This window comes from Microplitis mediator, chromosome 1, assembly GCF_029852145.1.
Source record: "Microplitis mediator isolate UGA2020A chromosome 1, iyMicMedi2.1, whole genome shotgun sequence".
Lineage (NCBI taxonomy): Eukaryota > Metazoa > Arthropoda > Insecta > Hymenoptera > Braconidae > Microplitis > Microplitis mediator.
Window position 1 is genome coordinate 10960828 of NC_079969.1, and position 23278 is coordinate 10984105.

Consider the following 23278-nt stretch of genomic DNA (forward strand, 5'->3'; position numbering starts at 1 on the left):
GTGTACCAAAGATTTGTTTATTCTCAACATTATGTAATCATAGAAAGACAACAATCTTAAATATTTTTTCTCTCATCTTGTCATTTCTCTATATAATATCACTACTCTGTATTATTATTCTGATGAAAAAAAGTCAACTGCAGATTGATTATTTCATATATTTTTTATATTTAAATTAAAATTTATGTTTAAATATGCGTAATTAATGAAAGGTAAATAATGGCATTACCGGCAAAAATAAAAAAACTAGATCAAGTTGTTGTCAATCGTATTGCTGCAGGTGAAATAATTCAAAAACCAGCAAACGCTTTGAAAGAATTAATAGAGAACAGGTAAATCATTGTTTTTATCGAGCGTAGCAATAATTATAATTTATTTTTATTTTTATTTATAGTCTTGACGCTAAATCAACAGATATTCAAATAACAATAAAAGATGGTGGATTAAAACTATTACAGGTAAATAATAATAATAATAACAATAATAATAATAATAATAAATATTAATTAAATAAACAATTATTAGATTCAAGATAATGGTACTGGAATCCGTAAAGATGATCTTGAAATAGTATGTGAGCGTTTTACAACTAGTAAACTACAGACATTTGAGGATTTACATACAATATCAACATATGGATTTCGTGGTGAAGCTCTAGCCAGTATCAGTCATGTAGCTCAATTAACAATCACAACTAAAACAGCTCAAGATAAAGTTGCTTATAAAGCTTTTTATATAGATGGTAAATTAAAAGGACCTCCAAAAGTATTAGCTGGTAATCAAGGAACTACAATAACTATTGAAAATTTATTTTATAATGTTCCACAACGTAAAAGAGCTCTTGATAATATAAGTGAACAATTTACACTTATAACTGAAGTTGTCACGCGTTATGCTATTCATAATTCATCAGTTGGATTTACTTTAAAAAAACAAGGTGAAAATACACCATATGTACGTACTCCTTTTAAATCAACAAAGATAAATAATATTAAAAATTTATTTGGCCCAACAATTTCACGTGAATTAATATCAATAAATCTTGAAGATTCAGCTTATAAATTTAAACTTGAAGCTTTAATTACAAATCCAAATTATTCAAATAAAAAATTACTATTTTTATTATTTATAAATAATCGGCTTGTTGAATCAACGTCAATTAAAAAAATGTTGGATGATTTATATTCTATTTATTTACCAAAAAAAACTCATCCATGGTGTTATATTTCACTTGAAATAGATCCAAATAATGTTGATGTTAATGTTCACCCTACTAAATCTCAAGTTAAATTTTTACATGAAGAAGCTATTGTTGAACGAGTTAAAGGTGCTTTAGATGAAAAATTATCTTGTAATAGTGCTTCAAGGACTTTTTATGCTCAAGCTAGATTACCTCAAGTTGATGTTACTAAAGAAGCTTTAGCGGAAGTACTTCCAGAATTTACATCATCAACACCATCAACATTATCAACAACAACAACAACATTAAATGTTAATAAAAATAAAATTCAAGCTAAACAAATGATTCGTACTGATCACCAGGAACAGAAGCTTGAAAAATTTCATTTTACTATCAATTCACAAAAAAATAATAGCAGTAATTTATTAACTGAAATTGATAATGAAGATATTGAATTAAATAAAGTTATTTACAATAATGATAATGAGACATCAACTGAAATTCAAAATAGTTCAATTATCGAATTATTTACTGATGAAAATTCACTCAAGGGGGCTACAACAACTAATGATGATGATGATAATAATGATGATGATGATGAGTCTGCCATAATATCTGAGTCAGCTGACAGAGCTTTAAAAAAAGTTCAACGTTTATTTGGTGAATCTCAAGAGCCTTGCAATGTTCAAAATAATAATATAAAAATCAATAATTTAAATGAATTTGACGGTAATAATAAAGAAAAAGTTGGTAATCAACAGCAACAATTAGAATTTAATCCATTGTTTCCAGATATTATTGAAGAATTAACAATAAATTCAAATAAAATTAAAGAACCAATTTTAATTAACAATGATGATAATAACGATGATAATAATGACGATAAATGTCTTATTGAAGAAAAAAATAATTTACCATTTAAATCATATTCAATAAATTCATTTCGTCGTAAAGTAGAACTGACTAGTATTTTAAAACTTCGTAAAAATATTGAAGATAATTATCATAGAGGATTAAGAAAAATATTATCTGAAATGATATTTATTGGGTGTATTGATGAAAATTTAGTATTATTTCAAAGTGATGTTAATTTGTATATTTGTAAAACAAAACATTTAATTAATGAATTATTTTACGAAATAATGCTTTATGATTTTGCAAATTATGGAGTACTCAAATTTTCATCAAGTTTATCATTAATAGAGTTAGCAAAAATAGGATTAAATAATCCTGAGTCTGGATGGTCTAAAAAATCTGAAATAGATAAAGAATCTAAAGAAGCTGTTGCTGAAAAAATTAGTAACTTATTAATTAGTAAAGCTGATATGTTAAAAGAATATTTTTCTATTGTTATTACTAAAAATGGATTGATTAGATCATTACCAGTTTTGTTGGAAGATTATTATCCTTATGTAGCCGGAGAATTGCCAATGTACATTTGTCGGCTTGCAACTCAAGTTGATTGGACTAACGAGCAAAAATGCTTTGATGGTATTTGTAGAGAAACTGCTAAATTTTATAGCAATATAAATTATGATGAAAAACAAGAAAATGCCAATAGTAATAATAATAATAACTGGAAATATTTAATTGAGCATATTCTTTTTCCTGCGATAAAATCAAGTTTACTTCCACCAAAAGAATTTGCTCATGATTCAAGTATTCTACAAATTGCCAGTTTACCTAATTTATATAAAGTATTTGAACGTTGTTAATTTAATTATTATTATTATTATAATTTGTATATACTTAATATTTTTTTACAGAATGGTAATAAAAATATATTTAATAAAATTCATCATTATTTTTAATTTTTCTTCATTTTATTAATCATATTTAAGTAATTTTATAATTAAATACAATTGAAAATTAATTGTGCTTAAGTTTAAAAAAGAAAAAAATTAGTATAACGAATAAATTGTCATGTATTATAAATTAACCTTTGGCAACTCCAACTAGTGCTGGCCTTACTATTCTTTCATGTAATTTATAACCAACTTTTGATACAACTACAACAGTTCCTGGCTTTTTTCCTTGAACTTCCTAAAAAAAAAAAAAAAAGACGTATTTATTATCAATAATATTACTAATTAATTGTTATAAATTAGAATAAAATAAATATATAAAATACCTGTTGAAAAAGAGCTTCATGTTGGTTGGGATCAAATTTTTCATCTAAAGGATTTACAGAAACTAATCCATGTTTTTTGAATACCTTAAAAATAATCAAATGAATGAATTATTAAATTTATAACAAAAATAATAATTATATGAGTAAATATACCTTATGTAATTGTGATTCAGTCATTCTTAATCCTTCATATAAAGTTTTTAAATGAGGATTACGTTCAGTAAGTTGATCTTTAGGTACACTTTCAGTAGCTTTACCCAAAATGTCAGCAACATCCAATAAATCTTTACAAAATCCTTGAATACCAAATAATTTAGCGTCTTCTATTTGTTTAGTCAATCTTACTCGTAAATTTTCCCCATCAGCCAATGCACGTTTGTATTTATTATCTAGTTCAATATTTCGTTCTTTCAACGCAATTAATTCTTTATTTAATAATTCGATTTCAGATTTTAATTTATTTTCATTGTCTGTCATTTGTTCAATTGATGGTGGTGGTGATGAACTACTGCTTTCATCAACTTTTTTCTGCTCCGTACCAAATTTTTTTATTTGATAACATAAATTATTTATTGATGTTTGTGATGTCCTGTTACTAAAGTTTATTTTTTTTTATTTCTACATTTATAATAATAATAATAACAATAATAATAATAATAATAATAACAATTTGTATTATTATTAAAATACATAAAGATAATCTAGAAATAATTAAAATACTTAACCTCTATCAAACATGCATGGTTTAAATAATTTATTATCTAATTACGATTATAATCATACCTTAAAATTGTTCTCGTACTAATATAAAAATGATCCAAAGAAAGTTTAGTAAGCTTTCCTACCATTGGCAAAGTTATTGAAACCATTTTTTAAAGATTATTCAATTAATTTTGTATTTAAGTTGATTCTATGTCGTCAATATTAATGTGAATGGTGAAGCGCAGTAAAACGTAAAGCGGTAAAGTACGCAAAGTTGATCCAAGTGATAAATGTTTCTCTCTCTCTTTCTTGCCTTCTCTGGCGAGAATGATGAAATAAATGTATTCGCTTACCCACGTATCACGCATTATTATTTATGGTTTTTTTTATAGTAAAATATTAAAGAATATAAATAAAATTTCTTGTTTTATATTTTGAAAAAAAATTGTTGTTTTATTCTGTAATAGTTAAAAATGTATGTTAATTTATCGTGGCATTTAGATATTAAATTAAATGATTACCAGGTTTTTCTATACTTTTTTTTTTATTGGAATGAATAGATACAATGAAATATATGCTTTTTCACACTTTTTGATGCCTATTTTTTTTAAATTCATTTCTTTAACGCTATTAATTATTTACAATAAGTGAAAAATTAACATTTTAAAAATGGATTAGGTAACAACTAAGCTTTTTAAAAATAAAAAATAAAAGATAATTTTATTTCAAATAAACAGTAAAAGTTACATATGGATTTAATTTTAATCAATTTCAATTATTATTTTTCCTGAAATTATATTTGTTTTTTTCTTTTCCATAAATTATTACAATAAAAGTGCGTTACTATTGATATTACGTTATAATATAGTAATCTTAATATGACTATAAAATAGAGAAAAAAAAGTATGTATTTAAAGAGATAATTAAATTAAAGTAATTGTTTTTGTAACGTAATAATTATCATAGTATAAATACGTTAAATTAAAATTTTATAATAGCTATTGTTTAAAATGAATGCAATTATTGGTAAATAATAATAATATAGAAAATAATTTTAGTGTTAGCCAATATTTTTAATTTTATTGTTACGTAGATTTCATAAAAAATGCACTATTAAGACGATAATTAAGGCAATAACAAAAGAAATGCCATTATGTATTTAATGATGATAATAATAATAATAATATTATAATGGGAAACATTATTATAATGAACCCATATCATCGGTGTTGCCTTACATGTTATAAATACTCAACTGAATATATGTCATTAAAATATTATTATTGATTTATTTTTTCTTTTTAATTTTAATTTTTCAAAATAAACTAAATGTTGAAAAATCCTTATTAGAATTAGAAACCTTCTTGATACTGTTTAGAATCTAATCTCGCTTGAATTACTTCTAATTGTCGTTTTGCTTCACATTGGGGGAAATTTTGAAGATCATAGTACTGTGGTGCTATTTTTAATAACCATTCAGCTGTAAATAACATGTTAATATTTTTATTATTAGAATAGTATATTACACATCGAGGGAAGTAAAGTAAGAAATGTCTCAGATCACATGTAATTGTTGGCCGAGGCGAAGCCGAGGTCAACAAACATGTGATCTGAGGCTTTCTTATTTACTTCCCGAGGAGTGTATGCTATTTTTCTCCTCGACGGAGGCGGAAAGCGGCAACTTCGTTTTGCACAGCGGGACGAAAGTTGACGCTTTCCGCCCGTCGAGGAGAAAAAACTATTATTATTATTATTAATATTAATTATTGTTCAATACTTACGTTTGATGTCTGTAACTGTTCTTATATAATTTTTTGTCGTTAAAACAAATTCATTGTAAATAACCCACTCGGGTTTGTGATCCAAACAACTACTAGGATGTAATTGTACCATTTGATTATCTTTTATTGTTAAATAATGTCCTGTTCTTTCTAAATGTGCTACCTGTTGTTAAATTAAATTGATTTATTAAAAAAAAGAAATAGACATATACACTGTAAAAAATTCGCGGAGTGAATGCGGATTAAATCCGGAGTGAATGCGGAGTGAATGAATTTTTAATTATTCACTCCCCTCGGAGTGAAATTCACTCCGCAGGGGAGTTTTCGCGGAGTAGATAATTTTTTGTTAATTTAATCCCTCCGCAGTAAAATTCACTCCGGAGCGGAGTTTTGTAAATATTATTAATAAAAAATAACCACTCAATAAAATCGAAGTAAAAACTCGCGTATTACATAATTAATCAGCTGATACGCACACACATATTTAGACACACACACACACACACACATTTGTACACACACGCACACATTTGCACACACACACACATTTGCACACAAACACCTGCACACACCCAAACACACACACACACACACATTGTTTAGCAGTTTAATATAAATTAATTTAAGTATTAAAACTCCGGACCGGAGTGAATTGGGAGTGAAATAAAATCCGCGTCACTCCGCAATCACTCCGCTAAAAAAAACTCCCAATTCACTCCGCATGCGGAGTGATTTTTTTTTAAACTCCGGAACTCCGAGTGGCGGAGTGAATGCGGAGTGAATTCGTATTTAATTTCAATCCGAATTCACTCCGGATTTTTTACAGTGTACAAACAGACTTATCTGATAATTAACAATAATAACAATAATTATAATAATAATAAGAATTACCTGCATGAAAAATCCATCAACAAGTGCTTTTCTAATATTTATATAATAATCTTTAGATGTAAAATCAGTAGAGGTTCTTTTTAGTGAAAATCTATCCATAATTCGACTCAATTGTTGTCGTACATTATCTCCACTTTTTAACGATCGATAATTAACAAAATGATCATAACACCACTGCGGATCTTCCATACCTTTTATATAACAAAAAAAATAATAATATTAATATAAACATTACAAATTGCACCTTATTTATGTGTTTAATTAATCAACTTACTTTGTTTGAAAGCATGGTAAACATTAAGTAAAGTCAAATGATCTCCATCAATATGTGCAAATTTCATTTTTGCATCATCAGCAGCTCTTTTGGCTTCATTTGGTCTTACAAAACACTGTGGGACTAATATCACATCAATCATCAATATAAAAATCAATATAATTAATTATAATATCGTTTATTTAGCTTAATTTAAAATTGAATATTAAATATTGGTTTTTATTGTTATTATTATTATTGTTGTTGCATTACCTGATAACATAGCAGTGATACTGAGAATTTCATTACTACAATTGTGATTACAAGATGCAATCAACATTTTAGCAAGTTGTGGATCTAATGGAAATTCAGCCATAATAGCACCTAAATCTGTTAAATTACCATCATCATCTAAAGCTGCTAAATAATTTAACAATTCTAATGCTCGCATAAGTGTTTCAGGTGCTGGTGGATCCATAAAGTCAAAATGTACTAAATCATCAATTCCTAATTTTTTTAATTGTAGTACAACACTTCCTAAATTAGATCTTAAAATTTCAGGATAAGTATTTTCTTGCATTTCATTTTTATATGCTTTTTCAGTATATAATCGAAAACATTTACCGGGTCTTGTACGACCCGCACGTCCAGCTCGTTGTTGAGCAGATGCTTTACTTATTGGTGATACAAGTAATGATTCAACACGTATACGAGGATTATAAACTTTTTGTTTAGCAAATCCAGGATCAATAACAAATACAACACCATCGATTGTTAATGAAGTTTCAGCAATATTTGTTGATACAACAACTTTTCTACCAATAGCACCATTTGGTTTATTTGGCGGTGCTGGTTCAAATATTCTTTGTTGTAAATTTGGTGGTAAAGTTGAATAAAGTGGAATACATTTAAGTTCTCCAACATCTGGTCCAAGATTATCCATTTCACGTTTTATTCTTTTGCAAGCTTCTTCTATTTCTTCTTGACCAGTTAAAAATAATAATAAATCACCAGATACTTCTTCACACATATGAATTTGAATAACTGTTCTTATAGCAGCCTCTAAATAATCACGTTCTGGTTCTGGAGTATAAAAAATTTCCACTGGATGTGTACGACCTGGTACATTCATTAATGGTGCATTGTCAAAGTATTGTTGAAATTTACCAGCATCTAATGTTGCACTCATAATAACTAATTTTAAATCTGATCGTTGTTTAGTAACTTCTTTAAGAACACCCATAAGTAAATCTGTTGCTAAAGTTCTCTCATGAGCTTCATCAAGTAAAATAACTTGATAAGCTTCAAGCATTGGATCAGACATTCCTTCTCTTAATAACATACCATCAGTCATATATTTAAGAACAGTATATGGTGAACTACAATCTTCAAAACGTATACTATAACCAACTTGTTCACCCAATGTAACATCCATTTCTTCAGAAACACGCTGTGCAACACTCATTGCTGCAACACGACGTGGCTGAGTGCAAGCAACACCTTTTGTACCTGTTTGAGTTGAATATTCAACACACCATTGTGGTATTTGAGTTGTTTTACCAGATCCAGTTTCACCAACCAATACAATACATTGATATTCATTTAATAAACGCATAAAATCTGATCTATACTCAAATACTGGTAATGTTATTCGTTTTCTATAAAATTCATAATAACGTGGTGTAAAAGGTAACTTTGTATATGGATTTATTTGTCCAGGAGATGATACATTTTGAGTTGCTCCAGTTGCTCCTGATGATCCACTTGATATTGTTGATATTGCTGTTGCACCAGTTGTTGATGTTAATAACGATGATGACGATGATGATGATGATGCTGCTGCTGATGAACTAGCCATTTCAAGTTTGGCTTCGTCTCTGAAAGAAATTAATTTTATACTTTTTTACGTTGAGAACCACTGATTAGGATTTAACAACAAGGCCTCTTTTTTATGTATACGATAATAATTTTTAATTGATAAAAATAAATTATTATTAAATTATAAAGAAAAACTAAATAATTGTGATATATTATAAATGGTAGGTAAGCAGATTTACCGAAACAACCGAAGGATAACGTGTTGTTAGCGAATGGTTAAATAACAAAATATACAATATTATAATGTAACAAAAAATATCTTACCGCTTTCTCTTAATAAAAGGATCCAAAACTTCAATTCGTCGTTTCGACATTATCTTATATTGTCTATTTTATTATTAATTATACGTTTAGTTTGTTTACAAAATTTTAACCACGAGGTACGACACAAAATGGCAACACACACGTCTTGAAACCACACTACCAAATGCTCAATACCTCTTTTTTTTTTTTTTTTTTTCTTTCAATTCTTGTATACTCTAACTATACTATAATTTCCTTTTCCCACGAGTCAGCAAAGCAGCAAGTAATAACAATAATAATAATCGAAAAGAGTAATTAAATTAGTTTTATTTTAACACCACCATGTCATGTGTGGCAGCAGCACTGATATATGCTGCTCTATCGCGGATAATTTTATAGATGGCGCTACTTTATTATTTTCATATATAAACTTAACCCTGATGGCTAAGTTGGCCGCAACTTGTTGACAACCTAGTGCCATAACCTGTCGCCAACCCTGATAGCCAGAGTTTCTGATCAGAAAGTTGGTGTATATGAGTTGCGACCAACTTGACAACAAGTTGTCGATAACTTTCAACTCGGTTCTCATCCTGAAATCTCAAGAGTTATAAAAATATAATTATTATTGTTTTAAACAATTAAAATTAAATATTTATATTGTACTAACAAGAAAATTTTTTAAACATAATTGAATAATTTTTCTCTAATTTTTTTCAAAAACCACATTTGAAAACGACAATTTTGAAAAAACAAAAAAACGTCCTGATCCCTGATTAAACAACTGAATTCGACCGAATTAAAAATTTTAATTCTGTTATATTCTGTCGAATTCTGCAAAACAGAATTCAACTGAATTGATAATTTGAATTTGAATTAAACAGAATAAAACCGATTTCAAAATTTCAAATTCGTTCTAATTCAGTTTAATTTGGATTCAGAACCAGAAATTGAAGAATGATTTTCGAACTAATCAGAATTAAACCGAATAGAATTATTTAAATTCATTTTAATTTGGACAAATTCTGATTTTTCTGCCGAATTAGACAGAATTCATTTTTAAGTTAGGTACCGAATTAACAGAATTTATCTGAATTAAATAGAATTAAAAATTTAATTCTGTTTAATTCGATCGAATTCAGTTGTTTAATCAGGGATGAGTCAATTTATGAAAAAGATTCAGCTTATTGAAAAAAAGCCTTTTTTTTTTACATTCATAATTTTTCTTTGGTTGGGTAAACAAAATTTGACAAAATTCTGAGAAATGTTTTTGATCGAGTAAAAAAAGAGAAAAAATTTTCAGCTAAATCGAAGGGGGTCGGGTTCCAAAGTAGTCGATTTGGCGTGGAATGCCCCATATATAATGTTCTTTTGTTTTATTTGAAAATAAAAAACGATCGATAAATTATAAAATTTATTGAAATAAAATCAACAAAAAAAAGAACAGTTTTTATGATCAAAATGATAATAATATATGACTAAAAACTTTCTTTGAGATACGCAGAAGTTTATAGTGCAAATTTCGTGTTAAAATATTCAGTAGTTTTTGCGTGAGGGACGTTCGAACAAAACACCTATCATTTTATAGATATTAATTTTCAATATAACTTAAAAAATAAGTAATGATATTTGAATAAATTGTTCCCATATATTTTTATTTTTAAATATATTTTCCCTTGTACATTTAGTATGTATATAATTATAAAAAATAATTGATAATATTAATGATCCAGTACAATTTAATCCATTGATGATGATTCTGCTTTTGACTGTAATTAATTAATTAACACTAATAACACCGGCACACAAAAAAAAATAAGTTCTCTGTACTTTTGACGGGACCGATTTATTCCCATGTATTTTGACCCGCTGAATCCGAATCCGAAGTCCGTTTAACCCGTACACCCTCAGATTTTTAGAAAACTTTAAAAAACCTCAAAAATACACAAAAATCGACCGTTTTTTAAATTTATGAATTTTTTTAACCCTAACTAAGTATGATTTTTATGTATTTCGGTCCTCCACATACTAACCTGAAGTTTATTTAAAACAGTAGCCATTTAAAAGCTGAGTAAATTCCAAAAAACCCCAAAAAATTGCAAAAAAGCAAAAAAATTCTTAGTGTTGTGATGAAAAAAATTTTTTGAAGCATATTAAAATTTTTTTATGTTTTAGGCCAAAATATTTTTTATATATATATCACAGATCGAACAATATGATTTCTTTTATTTATTTCGATTTAAAAAATGATTTTTGTTATACCAAATTTTATTTTTTTCGATTTTTTGGGAATTTTTGCCATTTATTTAAAATTTTAGAGATGTCTGAGCCATGGATGTTCGAGAATTATATGTGACAGAGAAACATACATGAAAATAATTATTTATTTAGCCCTATAAAATTTTTTTCATCACAATACTAAGAATTTTTTTGCTTTTTTGCAATTTTTTGGGGTTTTTTGGAATTTACTCAGCTTTTAAATGGCTACTGTTTTAAATAAACTTCAGGTTAGTATGTGGAGGACCGAAATACATAAAAATCATACTTAGTTAGGGTTAAAAAAATTTATAAATTTAAAAAACGGTCGATTTTTGTGTATTTTTGAGGTTTTTTAAAGTTTTCTAAAAATCTGAGGGTGTACGGGTTAAACGGACTTCGGATTCGGATTCAGCGGGTCAAAATACATGGGAATAAATCGGTCCCGTCAAAAGTACAGAGAACTTATTTTTTTTTGTGTGCCGGTGTAATTAATAAAAGAAACAAAATCGTTTTCTCTTAAATATTAATTATAAAAATATATTACCTGAAAAGTAGAAAAATTTTGATGTTTGTTGTAATTAAAAAAAAATTAACGAGGACAAAGAGCGTGTCTTCCACCATCAACTGGAAGTGTAGCGCCAGTTATGAATGAAGCATCATCACTTGCTAAAAATCCAATTGTCTTGGCAACTTCATCAACTTGACCTGGACGTCCAAGTGCATGAGTAGTTTTACTCCGTTCAAAAAATGCTTTCAGTTCCTCTGGTGACATACCACTACGTTCATGTAAATTTGTTACTACTACTCCTGGATTAACTGCATTTACCCGTACCTATATAACAATTAAAAATAAAATCAAAAAATCATATCAATATAAATTTACGAGTGTGAATGCAGCAGACATCAGACAAATTTAACATTATCAATAAATAAAGTAAATAATTTAAAAAAATGCATAATTTCAAAATTTTTTAAAATTTTATTTTATCAATTATTTACTCGATTTATTAATAATTTTAATATAAATATAATAATTAAACTTACTTGTTTCGATGCTAATTCAATGGCTGTGCATCGTGTAAATTGATCAACAGCTGATTTACTCATGCAGTATGACAATACACCAGGAAATGATCTTAATCCATTTACACTTGATACATTAACGATATTACCTTTTGTTTTTATCAAGTGTGGGACTGCGAGCATTGTCAAATGATACATTGAACGGACATTCAAGTTAAATACTCTGAAATTTATACATATAAGTTTTAAATAAATCTATATATTTTTTTTTTAATAATATAAAAATTTATATTTTTATAATTACCTATCATACTGATCCAAGCTAGTATTTTCAATACTTCCACGTTCAATTGTTCCAGCATTATTTATTAAAACATCTAATTTACCAAAATGTTTTATTGTAGACTCAAGAATATTTTTTGTGTCATTTTCATTTGTCAATTCGCCAGTAATAAGAAATGGCTTACGCTCCTTATTACATTTATCGGCAACATTTTGCAAATTATCTAAATTACGACCGGTTAAAGATAACGAAGCGCCTAAATTTGATAAATGAATTGCTGTAGCAGCTCCGATTCCAGAGCTTGCTCCAGTTATTAATACAACTTTTCCCAAAAATGCCATTTAAAACGGATTTATATAATTATTAATTTAATTGAATAATAATAACCTTTCTTTGCCGATAACTCAAATATATAATTTGACTACTTCTCCTTTTCTCTGAAAGTCTCTCCCCCTGCTATACTTATTTAATAAAAGTAATAATAATTTTATCCCCACTCCATTTAATATCTACATGTAATCTCTATAATCTCAAAAACAACTTATTGGCTGGTGATATTTTTTATCCGAAGACCGGGTAATGTTCACGGTGTATTTATCATTACTTTATGATGTTAGTTTCATTTTTATTAAGCTATACTATATTTATCTATACCCTTTTTACAATACTATATATCTCAATCGATATGCTAAAGATTGATTCTTCAATAATTGGTCCTAGTTAGTGGCACTTACCCGTGCTCACTCGTGACCTTAATAATTTTAGATAAATAAAAAATTTTTGTTTATTTATTAACATAAATTATCATTACTAATGTTTATTATGGCATACTATATACGGTGTTAGTTAATATAGTATTTAGGTATTTACAAAAGTAATGAATTGTAATTACTTTATTACTAATAGAAAATTTTTTAGTTACATCATGAAATACTAATAATTATTTATTATTGTCATTATTACAAAAGATATCAATAAAAATAATATCATTTATGATGATGGTTGGTACGGACGATTCGTTGGTGGTGGATTATGAGCAGAATAATACATTGGGTTCGGGTAAGCATACTGATATGGAGAAGGAACTGGTGGAGGAGGAATTGAATAGTCTGGTTGGACTAGATGCATTGGTATCATAGGATTCATGGAATTTACTGGATTAACTGGTGGTGGTACAGACATATTTGCTGGTGGATATACACTTGAATAAGAAATTGGTGGCGCTGGTACTGGTACTGGAAGTGATGCTGGTCCTGATCTTGGTCCTGAATACGTTTGTGAGTAGGCTGTGTAAGTCGGTAACACAGTAACACTAGTTGCTGGTTGTGGTTGTTGAATTAATTGAACTGGTTGGACAGATGGCTGTGGTTCTGAACAATCGTTTGGTTGTAACTCAGGTCGCTGAGCTTCTGATGATGTCTCTACTGTTTATAAATTATTTATTTATTAAGATTATTATTATTATTATTAATTTTTTTATAACTACTTTAATTATTTTGTTTAACTTACTATTTAATATATTAGAAACTGATTCAGTAGATGTTGATGGTAATTGTGGTTCCGTTAATGGATTAGGAGTTATTGATTGTGAATTTTTTTGTAATGCATTTTTGTCTACGTTGTATGTGTCCAGTACTTGATGACAAATATCTGTGAATGATAATAATAATAATACTGATTAGAAATTAAATGAAATTTATGGATAAAAATAATAACAAATTTTAAGAAAATGATTTACCTTCAAGTAATTCTAAGGTAATATCTTCAACAAACATATCCCACCATCTTAAATGATTGGGTTGTCTACCATCCCAATCAATAACTTTAAATTTATTTAATTTACCAGCTAAATACATCACAGCAACAGCTATTATCTCTGGTTCCCATTGTAATGATAAAGTGGTACTTAAACTGACAAAATAAAAAATTAAAAATCAATAATTATAATTTAAAATTTTTAATAAATTTAATAACTTTTTACCTGTCATTAACAAAATTCCATGCCATTTGCAATTTTTTTTGTAATTTACTCTTATCGCCTGCAAACGAAAAAAAGATTAATAATATTTAATAATTTAAATATAAATTATAAAACTTGAAAGAAATTACCTTTTAAACACTTGACATATTTTAATAAATAACTATAGGGATGTTCAACTTGTAAATCAAATTTTATTGTTTGTAATAAAATTTTTTCAAGTGTCATTATTTTTTCCTAGAATTAAAAAGTTTTTAGAAAAATTATATAATAATAAATAATAACATTGTAATATGTAGTAATCGTAGTATTTTTTGATAATCCACTGCAAAATTTTAAAGTCAGTAGCAAAATTTTTATTTTTTTAATTTTTTTCTAAATAATTGAATACTTATATTATACCTATTCTTGTTAAATGTAAAATATAACATCACTGGAGGTATACAGTTAAGAAGAGTCAACTTCCACACAGACTTGGGAGTACTCTTTTTCAGCCACATATTAACAAGGTGTTACCTCATCTTGGAAGATGCTAGGGTTTGTGACACGTTTTAGTCGTAAACTATTTTCCATTAAGAGGATATACCGTCTATTCTCTTTCTCACACACATGTGAACAAACGAAAAGGTCCTTGTTGCACTTACATTAGCAAATGGAAATTTCAAATAAGACGTTCTCAGATATAAACTGAAATTTCCGAACGAGTAGCATTTCATTCGACAGATAATAACTTTACGCATCGAATTAAAAATTTTATTTTATGATTTGGGCCTTCATCTATAAAAACAGTTCATTTGAAAATCACCTATTTCACTCTCTTAAAGCAATTAAATCAATGTACTCTCATGTTCGTTCGCGACTAGAATATGCCTCGATTGTCTGGTCTCCATTATATGATACATATTCTTTGAAAATTGACAAGATAATTTCACGTTCTTTTCCTGAAGGATCGTAGACTCTGTGCCAGTGGAATGTTACGCGGTTATTACAAGGTAAAATCAATTGCTAGCGATTACTAAAACTAATCGAGATTAAAGTCCCAGTATTGAGATATATTCAACCCTTTTATCTTCCAACAGTGAGTACTACCTTTGCTATTACGGCTCCAATTTATCGTATACAAGAGACGTTTAATGTTATGTACAATTTAGATAATGATCTTGACATTTGGCTAATTAGTTATATGAACAGATTCAGTAAACTATTCCTGGTAGATTAAACCTAATTATAGTTAAATAATTATACTATTTTTTTTATACTGTATCTCGCTCTTACGTGTATATTTATCTATGGAACCCTATTAGTGGTTTTGCTGTTAGGTTCATTGTTCATTTAAATAAATAAATAACACAAAATTATGGCCGAAATAAATTATTTTCACCATAAAAAATCTAATAACTATCTTTATAATAATGTTGATGATCAATAATAATAATAATTAAATTAATAACCTTTGGATCTTTGCCGAAAATAGACGAAAATTTCTGTTCAGTCAATAATGCTTTAGCTGTTTCAATAATATCTCGACATTTTTTAGGAGTTTCTTCAACTTTGCCAGCCAAAAATAAACAGGCACACGCCGTTATCTGTCAAAAATAATATATAAATACCAAATAAGATATTAAAATGTAATAAATAAATGTTATAAAGTGTTAATTAATTAATACTTACGTAACGAGGAAATTGTTTAAACGAATGTTTCATGTAAAAACGATGAAAATAAATTACACCAGTGGCAATAGTATTGTTGAATATTAAATTCAAACTGGTACCCAAATTAACAATAAATCTAACACCTTCTTGTCTGTACCTACATTCTGTGTCATAATCTATTGAATCGTTTATTATTGATGGAGTTTGTTTCAACTCATTTTTATTATAATACCAACAAGGCATTTTTTTTTGTTTTATTAATTTCAATTTAATACAATTATTATTACTTTTAGTATTGATCGATTGAAAACTCTATTATTAATGTTATCATGTAATTAATTAATAAGTATAGTTATCTATTAAAACTCCATAATCCATAACCTTACAATAACAAATACACGTGACACGTTAAGTTCAGTTCAACATTTTTTTTGTCATCAACTTTTGTGAACTGAATAGTAGCAGTTTTTTTTTTTTGCTCCTTTTTGGCTATCGTCTCGATAGGGCCACGTGCCACTTACTGCTGTCAGATAGTAGCAGTTGTGTGAGTATAAGTGAATCGTTTATCAATCATTTACTGACATCTAGTAATCAAAATTCAAACTATAGGCAGCAGTGACACGCAATCAAACGCTATCCCTGATAGCCACACTTTGCTCAGCAAGTTCTGTAGTGAAACATTTTCGGCTAACTTAGGCTAATAGCACAGTTTGCTTCAACAAAAGTTTACTTTACAAAAATTTCCGTCAACTTCGGGCTTTTCTGTTTTGTACGACAATTTATGTGCAACTTGCTATTCAATTTGACGTAAATTTACTACCCGAATTAGAATGCAAATTTACTTCAAAAGTTGACTAGAAAAAAGGTGTCAACAACTTTAGGCAAATTTTATGTCAATTTATTGTTAATTTGACACCACAAAAAAGTTAGCGGCGAGTATTTTTTTATGGAACCAAATGATACCTCAATTAATTGCTCCTTAAAAGCTCTCTCAGAATCTACAATTGCTCCTCTTTTATGATTATTAGTTAATTAATAATTAATTTTTTTAAAAATTAATTTTCAAAAAAGTAATTTTGCTATAGTTCGAAAACTATTCATATTTTACACATTTTTTTTTTGCTTAAAAAATTGCTCTCGATGTGCTCTATCAATTAAGTGATAAAACTAATTAATATCTACAATGTTTTTAATAATTAACTTAAAAAAACTTATTGTATACTAGACACTGCGCTATGACGTCATTAATGGTCGTTAGAATTCATTAAGGCTTTTTTTACATGTGTAGCTGCTGTGACTACTTTATATAAACGTTCGCCTTAATGTTTATTTGATAATTAAATTCTTCATTATTATTATCACAGTTGAGGTTATGCAGCTATTTAGATGATATTGTTCTCTCATTAAATACAATAAAAATTAAAAAAATACAAATAAATAGTTTTTGATTCGAAACCATGAAATAAATATTTTTATTTTAGTATACAGCGATAAAAAAATTTTATTACTTGATTAACGTTAAGTGGGGAGTTTAAGTATTTATTTCGATTAATGTGTGTAATAAGTTCAAATAGTAATTAGAAAAAGCTGAATCAAAGGTTAGTGTTAGAACGAAAGAAGATGAAGATTAGAAGGTTACTATTTACGAACATTTGTCTTGCGAGTTTACTGAAGGACACACTTTCGTTCAAGATAGGCTGTACTGTCATATTATTGCGACAATTGATCAATAAATTCCAGGACTCTATCCTTTACCAGATAAAGGTCAGCATTTAAACGGCTCGTATATTCTCCAGAAAACCAGTGGAAAAAAGTTCAAAATTAATGTCAGCACTGACGAGTGTATGGAGATGAAGAGGATCCGTAAATATAATGTGTTTTCACACTAATAACTAAAGGTGGTTCACAGGTGTCTAAAGAGATTCATAATTAAGTGACAAGTAGAACTCTTCGACTGACGTTAATGGTAGAAAGGACTAATGCTACGGTCACTCTCGTCGTAGTTAATGATTCGCGTCATGAAACGGTGAGATGACCAGAGAGCATTGCTGTTGTACGATGAGTAAAAAGTCTGGGAAAGAAACTTTGACATCTGTTCACGAGAACGTTTTGAAAAATTCAAACGACGTCTTGATGGTTTTTGGGAGGGTCAACTCGAAATGCTCTACGTTGGCTCAGTTGGAGATTGTATCAACACCGATGAATCTTTCAGGCACGAGTGGCCATCAGGATACTCCTTGGACAAAATTGCAAGACGATGCGTGAATTTAAGGATGAAACTTTAAGTACTTGTATGCAAACGAATTTTCTCTGAAAATTAATCATGTCTGGAACGAAATTGATTTTTACAACAGGGTAACCAGAGTACGTTACGCTGTCACAATACTTCTGGTTCGTTAAAATGTATTTCCACATACAGATACACTTTTATTGTTGACAGAAGAAAATGTATTTAGGTCAACGATGCATGGTCATCCTTGTCAAAGTAATTTATTTTTAGTAGATTTTTTAACAATTACTATGTTAAAGTAATCCAATAATATTAATTTAAGTAAATCATTTCTCAAGGATATCAATGAGTAAGATGAAGTTGGAACAATTTTCATGAATACACTGTGAAGTTTTAAATATGATCTCAAATTAAACCATATTGAACACATTTGTATTGACAACAATTAATGTTTTGAGGACGGTTGTCTGGTAATCAATTTATTTTAATTTTTTAATGCAATTATTATTATTAAAAGAATAATGCATGAATTAATATCTTTCATTTCAGAATTTAATTGCAGTATTTAGGTGAAACTCACCAGCAGAATTCAACATTTATATTGCAACCAATGCATTGACAAAAACGAATGAAATAATTTGTCTTTTGGAGATAGTGTTTGCATGGATACTACCTTGCGAAGGTAACTGCAGGTTTTATGGAACAGGAATTATTACACCTATAAAATATAATCTATTGTCGCGTGGAATCATTCTGGTTTTGGCAAAAGTGCTGTTAGTAATGATTACTTTGTTTATTACCTTGCTTAAAAATAAAAACAATAACTTTGATTCAATAAACAAAATTTTTTAATAACAGGTTTCACCTTTCTCAAGAATTTGAATCGATGGCATGGGAGCTATAATGCGATATGATGTAGAAAAATTAAGCTTTCTCAAAGAAAGGATCATGGTTCATGACTGGAGTATTGGAAGCTAAATGACCACGTGAACTGCGAGGAATTCATGGCCCAGTTTTTGATACAACATTCGATGATGTTTTTCTTTAGGTCATGTCAAGAATACTTACGACTATCAACAGTACCGTTCGTATTGTTATTAAAGAGGACTTGAACTTGGATGTCATAGAGCAGCTAAAAGGATACGACGGACTGATGATGAAATAATGGGTACGCCGACAAATAATTTACTGGATAACCGCGGAAATTTACTGAGCAGTAAATTACTCAAGTACTAATAATACCTTCATCTATTTACTAACTGCCGAGAAAGTCAGGAAGTTTCGAGTGAATATCTCGAGCATCCTACTCGTAATACAAGTAGTAACTCGTCCAAATTTCTTGCTGCTAGAACACAAAGTAATTCAATCAGTTAAAGTAATCAGCTATGAGTGTAATAGTTTACAAATCAATTACTTATAAACAATTTTTCTTAGGATTATTTAGTAATGGAAATCCCCTCAATGAGTCTTTGCATAGAAAAAATAAACAATTGCTTGGCGAAAAATAATCAGACTAGTTATTCATCAAGTTGAAGTGAAAATTGTCTTGCTGCGATGGAACCGCAGCTAGTTATTTATCTACTAAGTTCATAAAAGTATTCTATTCATATTTTTTATCTATAATTGTTGTTTTTATAAAATTGGCTACTTATTTTAGGTAAATAAATACATGAAGGACCGGATGTTGCAAAGTTGTGCTCGACTTATTACTGAACTATTTCAGTCTTTTCGTTTGTACTGTGAATTCTAAAAATTTACTTCAATGAGAGTTAGTAGTTAAAAATAGGTGTAAATTTTTCATTACATAAATTATTATTGTATTTTTGTTTTTGATTTAGCATGTCAAGAAGTTTTAGGTAAAAATAATGGTTGCACAAATATATTATCAATATAAAATTTTATTTTTGGTAACACATGGATTTTATCGTTTATAAATAGTTTATTCTTATACTGATACATACAATAATAAAACTGCTCGAATTTCTTTTACTTTAGGATTAAATTGTTTTGATTTTGTCTCCATATCATTAATTTGTGTCCAACAATTATTAATGGATCGAGTGTAAGCAATATAGTGCCCCAAACCTTTTGAAATTGATGGTGGAACAAATTCAATCACTCCAGACAATATGAAATTCATATTTACTACACTCAAGCGACTTGGTAACTCTTGAAGCTTGTATGTCATTCTTTGTTCTTTGTTTGAGGAAGTGAAGTAAATAGATGGTTCATAAATGTGACCAATATCTAAGCACAAATATGAAGTAACATTAATTTTCTTAGTGGCTGATACATTTTTACAATTGTCACATAAAAATAGCCTCTTTTTTTTTAATTCTTGACTAATAATGTCTGACAATGACTTAAAGCCATTTTCCCAAATCAATCTAGCACTCACATTTAGCACTGGGGCGTCAACGGATTTCTCAAATAGACATTCTTTATCTGTGCAGCAAGTTTGTTCAGCGTTACAAGTAGATTCAGACATACCCCGCGAAAAAACTCTCGAAACATCATCTTGACAATCGATAGCACAATCTCTTACTGGATATTTACTACTTAAATAATTTAAACGTTTTTTATAAAAAGGTACATCAGCACCAAATTTAGAATAATGCACTAAACACGAAAAAAAGGAATTGGGTCTTATTTGACAATCTACAAAATTTCTAAAATTATTATAGTTTAAGTAGCTAAATGATAAAATTTCTAACAAACTGTCAAAGGGACAGGTATTGTGACTAGTCATTTTTTTTCCTTCGATTGGGTATGCACGGATATATTGACCATTTCTAATGATCTTCTTGTTAACTTTTCTTCTTGATTGTTTCTCCTGTGCATTAGTATGAAAAACTTCCACTTCTGGGAAAGGCGTCAAATATTTTCCTCTTTTTGTTTTTGGGCTAGAACTTTTTGTATTTTTTGTATTATAAACATTTTTTCTTTTTGTTAATATCTTCTCAGATTTCAATTTAAATGTAGGTTGTGTTAAATTTATCTTGATAGAAAAGTTGTCGTCAGATGTTTTTTCTAAGGAAAAGTCAGTGTTTTCAATCGATGATGGTATCGAATACTTAGGATCAGCAGAAGAAACTAATAATTTAGTATTATCATCTACTGTGCTTTCTTGTTTGATAGGAGTTGAAAAAAATACTGGTTCAGGTAAGCTATTCTTATCAATTTTAATATCTTCATTTTCATTAAAATCCGTGTTTGAATTTATTTCAGGTTTGTCAAGCGAAATATTATTGTCATCAGAACTCGAAGTTTCATTAATCTCTGGTCCAACTTGATTCATCCAATTCTCTTGGATATTTAGTACACTATTAGTTTTAATTTTTTTATGATTTTTACCTACTTCTTTGTCAATCTGTTTCTGTTCGATTTTTAATTCTTCAATTGCAGCTCTCGCTTCTTTAATTTTTGGAAAAATTGATCTAAGATGTTTAATTAAAAATTTATCCACGCGAATTGGTTGATGATTTTCCAAAAGATCATTTTTTATGAATTTAAAATAATTTTCAGATCTAGCGGACGTTGGAACGTTATTTTCACAACCGTAATGACTTTTCATTACATTCGACCAAGATGGAAATTTTTTCAATAGTAGCTTCAAATCAGACAAAATTCCAGGACAGTAATAACTATTAAGGTCATCAAAATTGATAGATACATCTGAAGAAGTACTTTCACAAGTTTCGGTGACTATTTTTTCAATATAATCATTGAGATCGTCAGTTTCTTCCAAGAGATGCTCAATATTATTCGAATCAATTACTTTTTCGTGACAAGATAAATGATCTTCACATGTATTTTTTTGTGAACAAAAAGTACTTTTTTTCAAGCTTTTATAATTGATACTATTGTCAAATTCAAAGGTTTTGATTTTATCTAATAACCAGTTAACATCGTCAGAACACCCGTAATTATTTTGGCAAATTTTTAGCACAGTTCTCATCAATTTCTCTAGTATTTCTAAATTATCTGCAGTAGACATTAATCCAAAAGCTCGTAAATAAAAATCTTTAACGGCAACATTAACTTTCGAAAAACAATCCAAACGTGCAATCCAGTGAATAAAATGAGCAATGTCAATACGCAAGTAAGGTTTTATTAAAACTTTACTCTTATTAGTTAAAAAACGATAGCATAGTGATAAATACTGCTTATAAGTAATATTATTCGTTGCTAAACAAATAGCATTTTGTAGGGGTTTTGACATGTCCGTTACTATTTCTAATGGAATGTGAGCTTTTTGTGAAAACCATTCTTTTAGCCAAAACTCGATTATTTTAGTATCATGCCGTTCAGAAATCATTTGACAAACCGGGACGATCAATTTATTAACGTAGGCCACGATTTGATATAAAAAAATGGGACCATTTGAATAATTTTCTGCACGTGGAATTCGTCGAGCTATACTTCCGGTAGCATCTATAGAAACAGCAGGTCCAAAAGTTAATAAATCATTATATACGTCTATCTGCTCAGGTGTCCAGTAAAACTGATAAAATTTATCACAGGCAAGCTGTTGTAATCCTGATTGAAACTCGACATTGTACTTCAAATTTTGCAAAGAATCCCACAATGTACCTTTAACACCTAGATCTTCATTTATTGCTTCTTGTCTAATTTTATTACATACAGTTTTATTTGGTATAATAGGAGGCATTTTATCACCGTATTCTTGAAATTTATCAATCAATCTTGCTCTGAAATTTTCAGTTTTAGTAGCTTTCAATTCTTTTTTATATTCTGTTCGCAGAGGACCAGATACATGTCTTTTTTTTTTATGA

General features: G+C 28.4%; 5 protein-coding genes and 1 long non-coding RNA gene across 6 annotated transcripts; 2 read left to right on the top strand and 4 right to left on the bottom strand.

Moving 5' to 3' along the window:
* The first annotated feature begins 7 nt into the window (after window positions 1-7).
* Window positions 8-2963, top strand: LOC130676758 (DNA mismatch repair protein Mlh1). The gene is made up of 3 exons (XM_057483251.1): window positions 8-332; window positions 395-458; window positions 526-2963. The coding sequence occupies exons 1-3, from the start codon at window positions 220-222 to the stop codon at window positions 2893-2895; spliced, it is 2547 nt and encodes an 848-aa protein (XP_057339234.1). The 5' UTR covers window positions 8-219; the 3' UTR covers window positions 2896-2963.
* A 54-nt stretch (window positions 2964-3017) lies between these two features.
* On the bottom strand, window positions 3018-4295 carry LOC130676832 (grpE protein homolog, mitochondrial). The gene is made up of 4 exons (XM_057483319.1): window positions 4095-4295; window positions 3465-3906; window positions 3312-3395; window positions 3018-3223 (listed from the first exon to the last, which is right to left on the bottom strand). The coding sequence occupies exons 1-4, from the start codon at window positions 4178-4180 to the stop codon at window positions 3116-3118; spliced, it is 720 nt and encodes a 239-aa protein (XP_057339302.1). The 5' UTR covers window positions 4181-4295; the 3' UTR covers window positions 3018-3115.
* Window positions 4296-5029: 734 nt separating this feature from the next.
* Window positions 5030-9272, bottom strand: LOC130676881 (putative pre-mRNA-splicing factor ATP-dependent RNA helicase PRP1). The gene is made up of 6 exons (XM_057483392.1): window positions 9081-9272; window positions 7212-8815; window positions 6960-7082; window positions 6686-6876; window positions 5795-5957; window positions 5030-5493 (listed from the first exon to the last, which is right to left on the bottom strand). Exons 1-6 carry the CDS (start codon window positions 9128-9130, stop codon window positions 5366-5368), a joined length of 2259 nt encoding a protein of 752 aa, XP_057339375.1. The 5' UTR covers window positions 9131-9272; the 3' UTR covers window positions 5030-5365.
* A 2587-nt stretch (window positions 9273-11859) lies between these two features.
* On the bottom strand, window positions 11860-13237 carry LOC130676893 (3-oxoacyl-[acyl-carrier-protein] reductase FabG-like). The gene is made up of 3 exons (XM_057483403.1): window positions 12643-13237; window positions 12360-12561; window positions 11860-12147 (listed from the first exon to the last, which is right to left on the bottom strand). The coding sequence occupies exons 1-3, from the start codon at window positions 12960-12962 to the stop codon at window positions 11905-11907; spliced, it is 765 nt and encodes a 254-aa protein (XP_057339386.1). The 5' UTR covers window positions 12963-13237; the 3' UTR covers window positions 11860-11904.
* Window positions 13238-13500: 263 nt separating this feature from the next.
* Window positions 13501-17271, bottom strand: LOC130676886 (cyclin-K-like). The gene is made up of 7 exons (XM_057483397.1): window positions 16271-17271; window positions 16051-16185; window positions 14731-14836; window positions 14603-14660; window positions 14360-14532; window positions 14131-14271; window positions 13501-14045 (listed from the first exon to the last, which is right to left on the bottom strand). Exons 1-7 carry the CDS (start codon window positions 16493-16495, stop codon window positions 13612-13614), a joined length of 1272 nt encoding a protein of 423 aa, XP_057339380.1. The 5' UTR covers window positions 16496-17271; the 3' UTR covers window positions 13501-13611.
* Window positions 17272-17338: 67 nt separating this feature from the next.
* LOC130676905 (uncharacterized) lies at window positions 17339-20471 on the top strand. The gene is made up of 6 exons (XR_008991512.1): window positions 17339-18737; window positions 18821-18952; window positions 19032-19255; window positions 19341-19839; window positions 19917-20077; window positions 20140-20471. It is a non-coding gene; the product is annotated as an uncharacterized LOC130676905 (long non-coding RNA).
* The last annotated feature ends 2807 nt before the right edge of the window (window positions 20472-23278 follow it).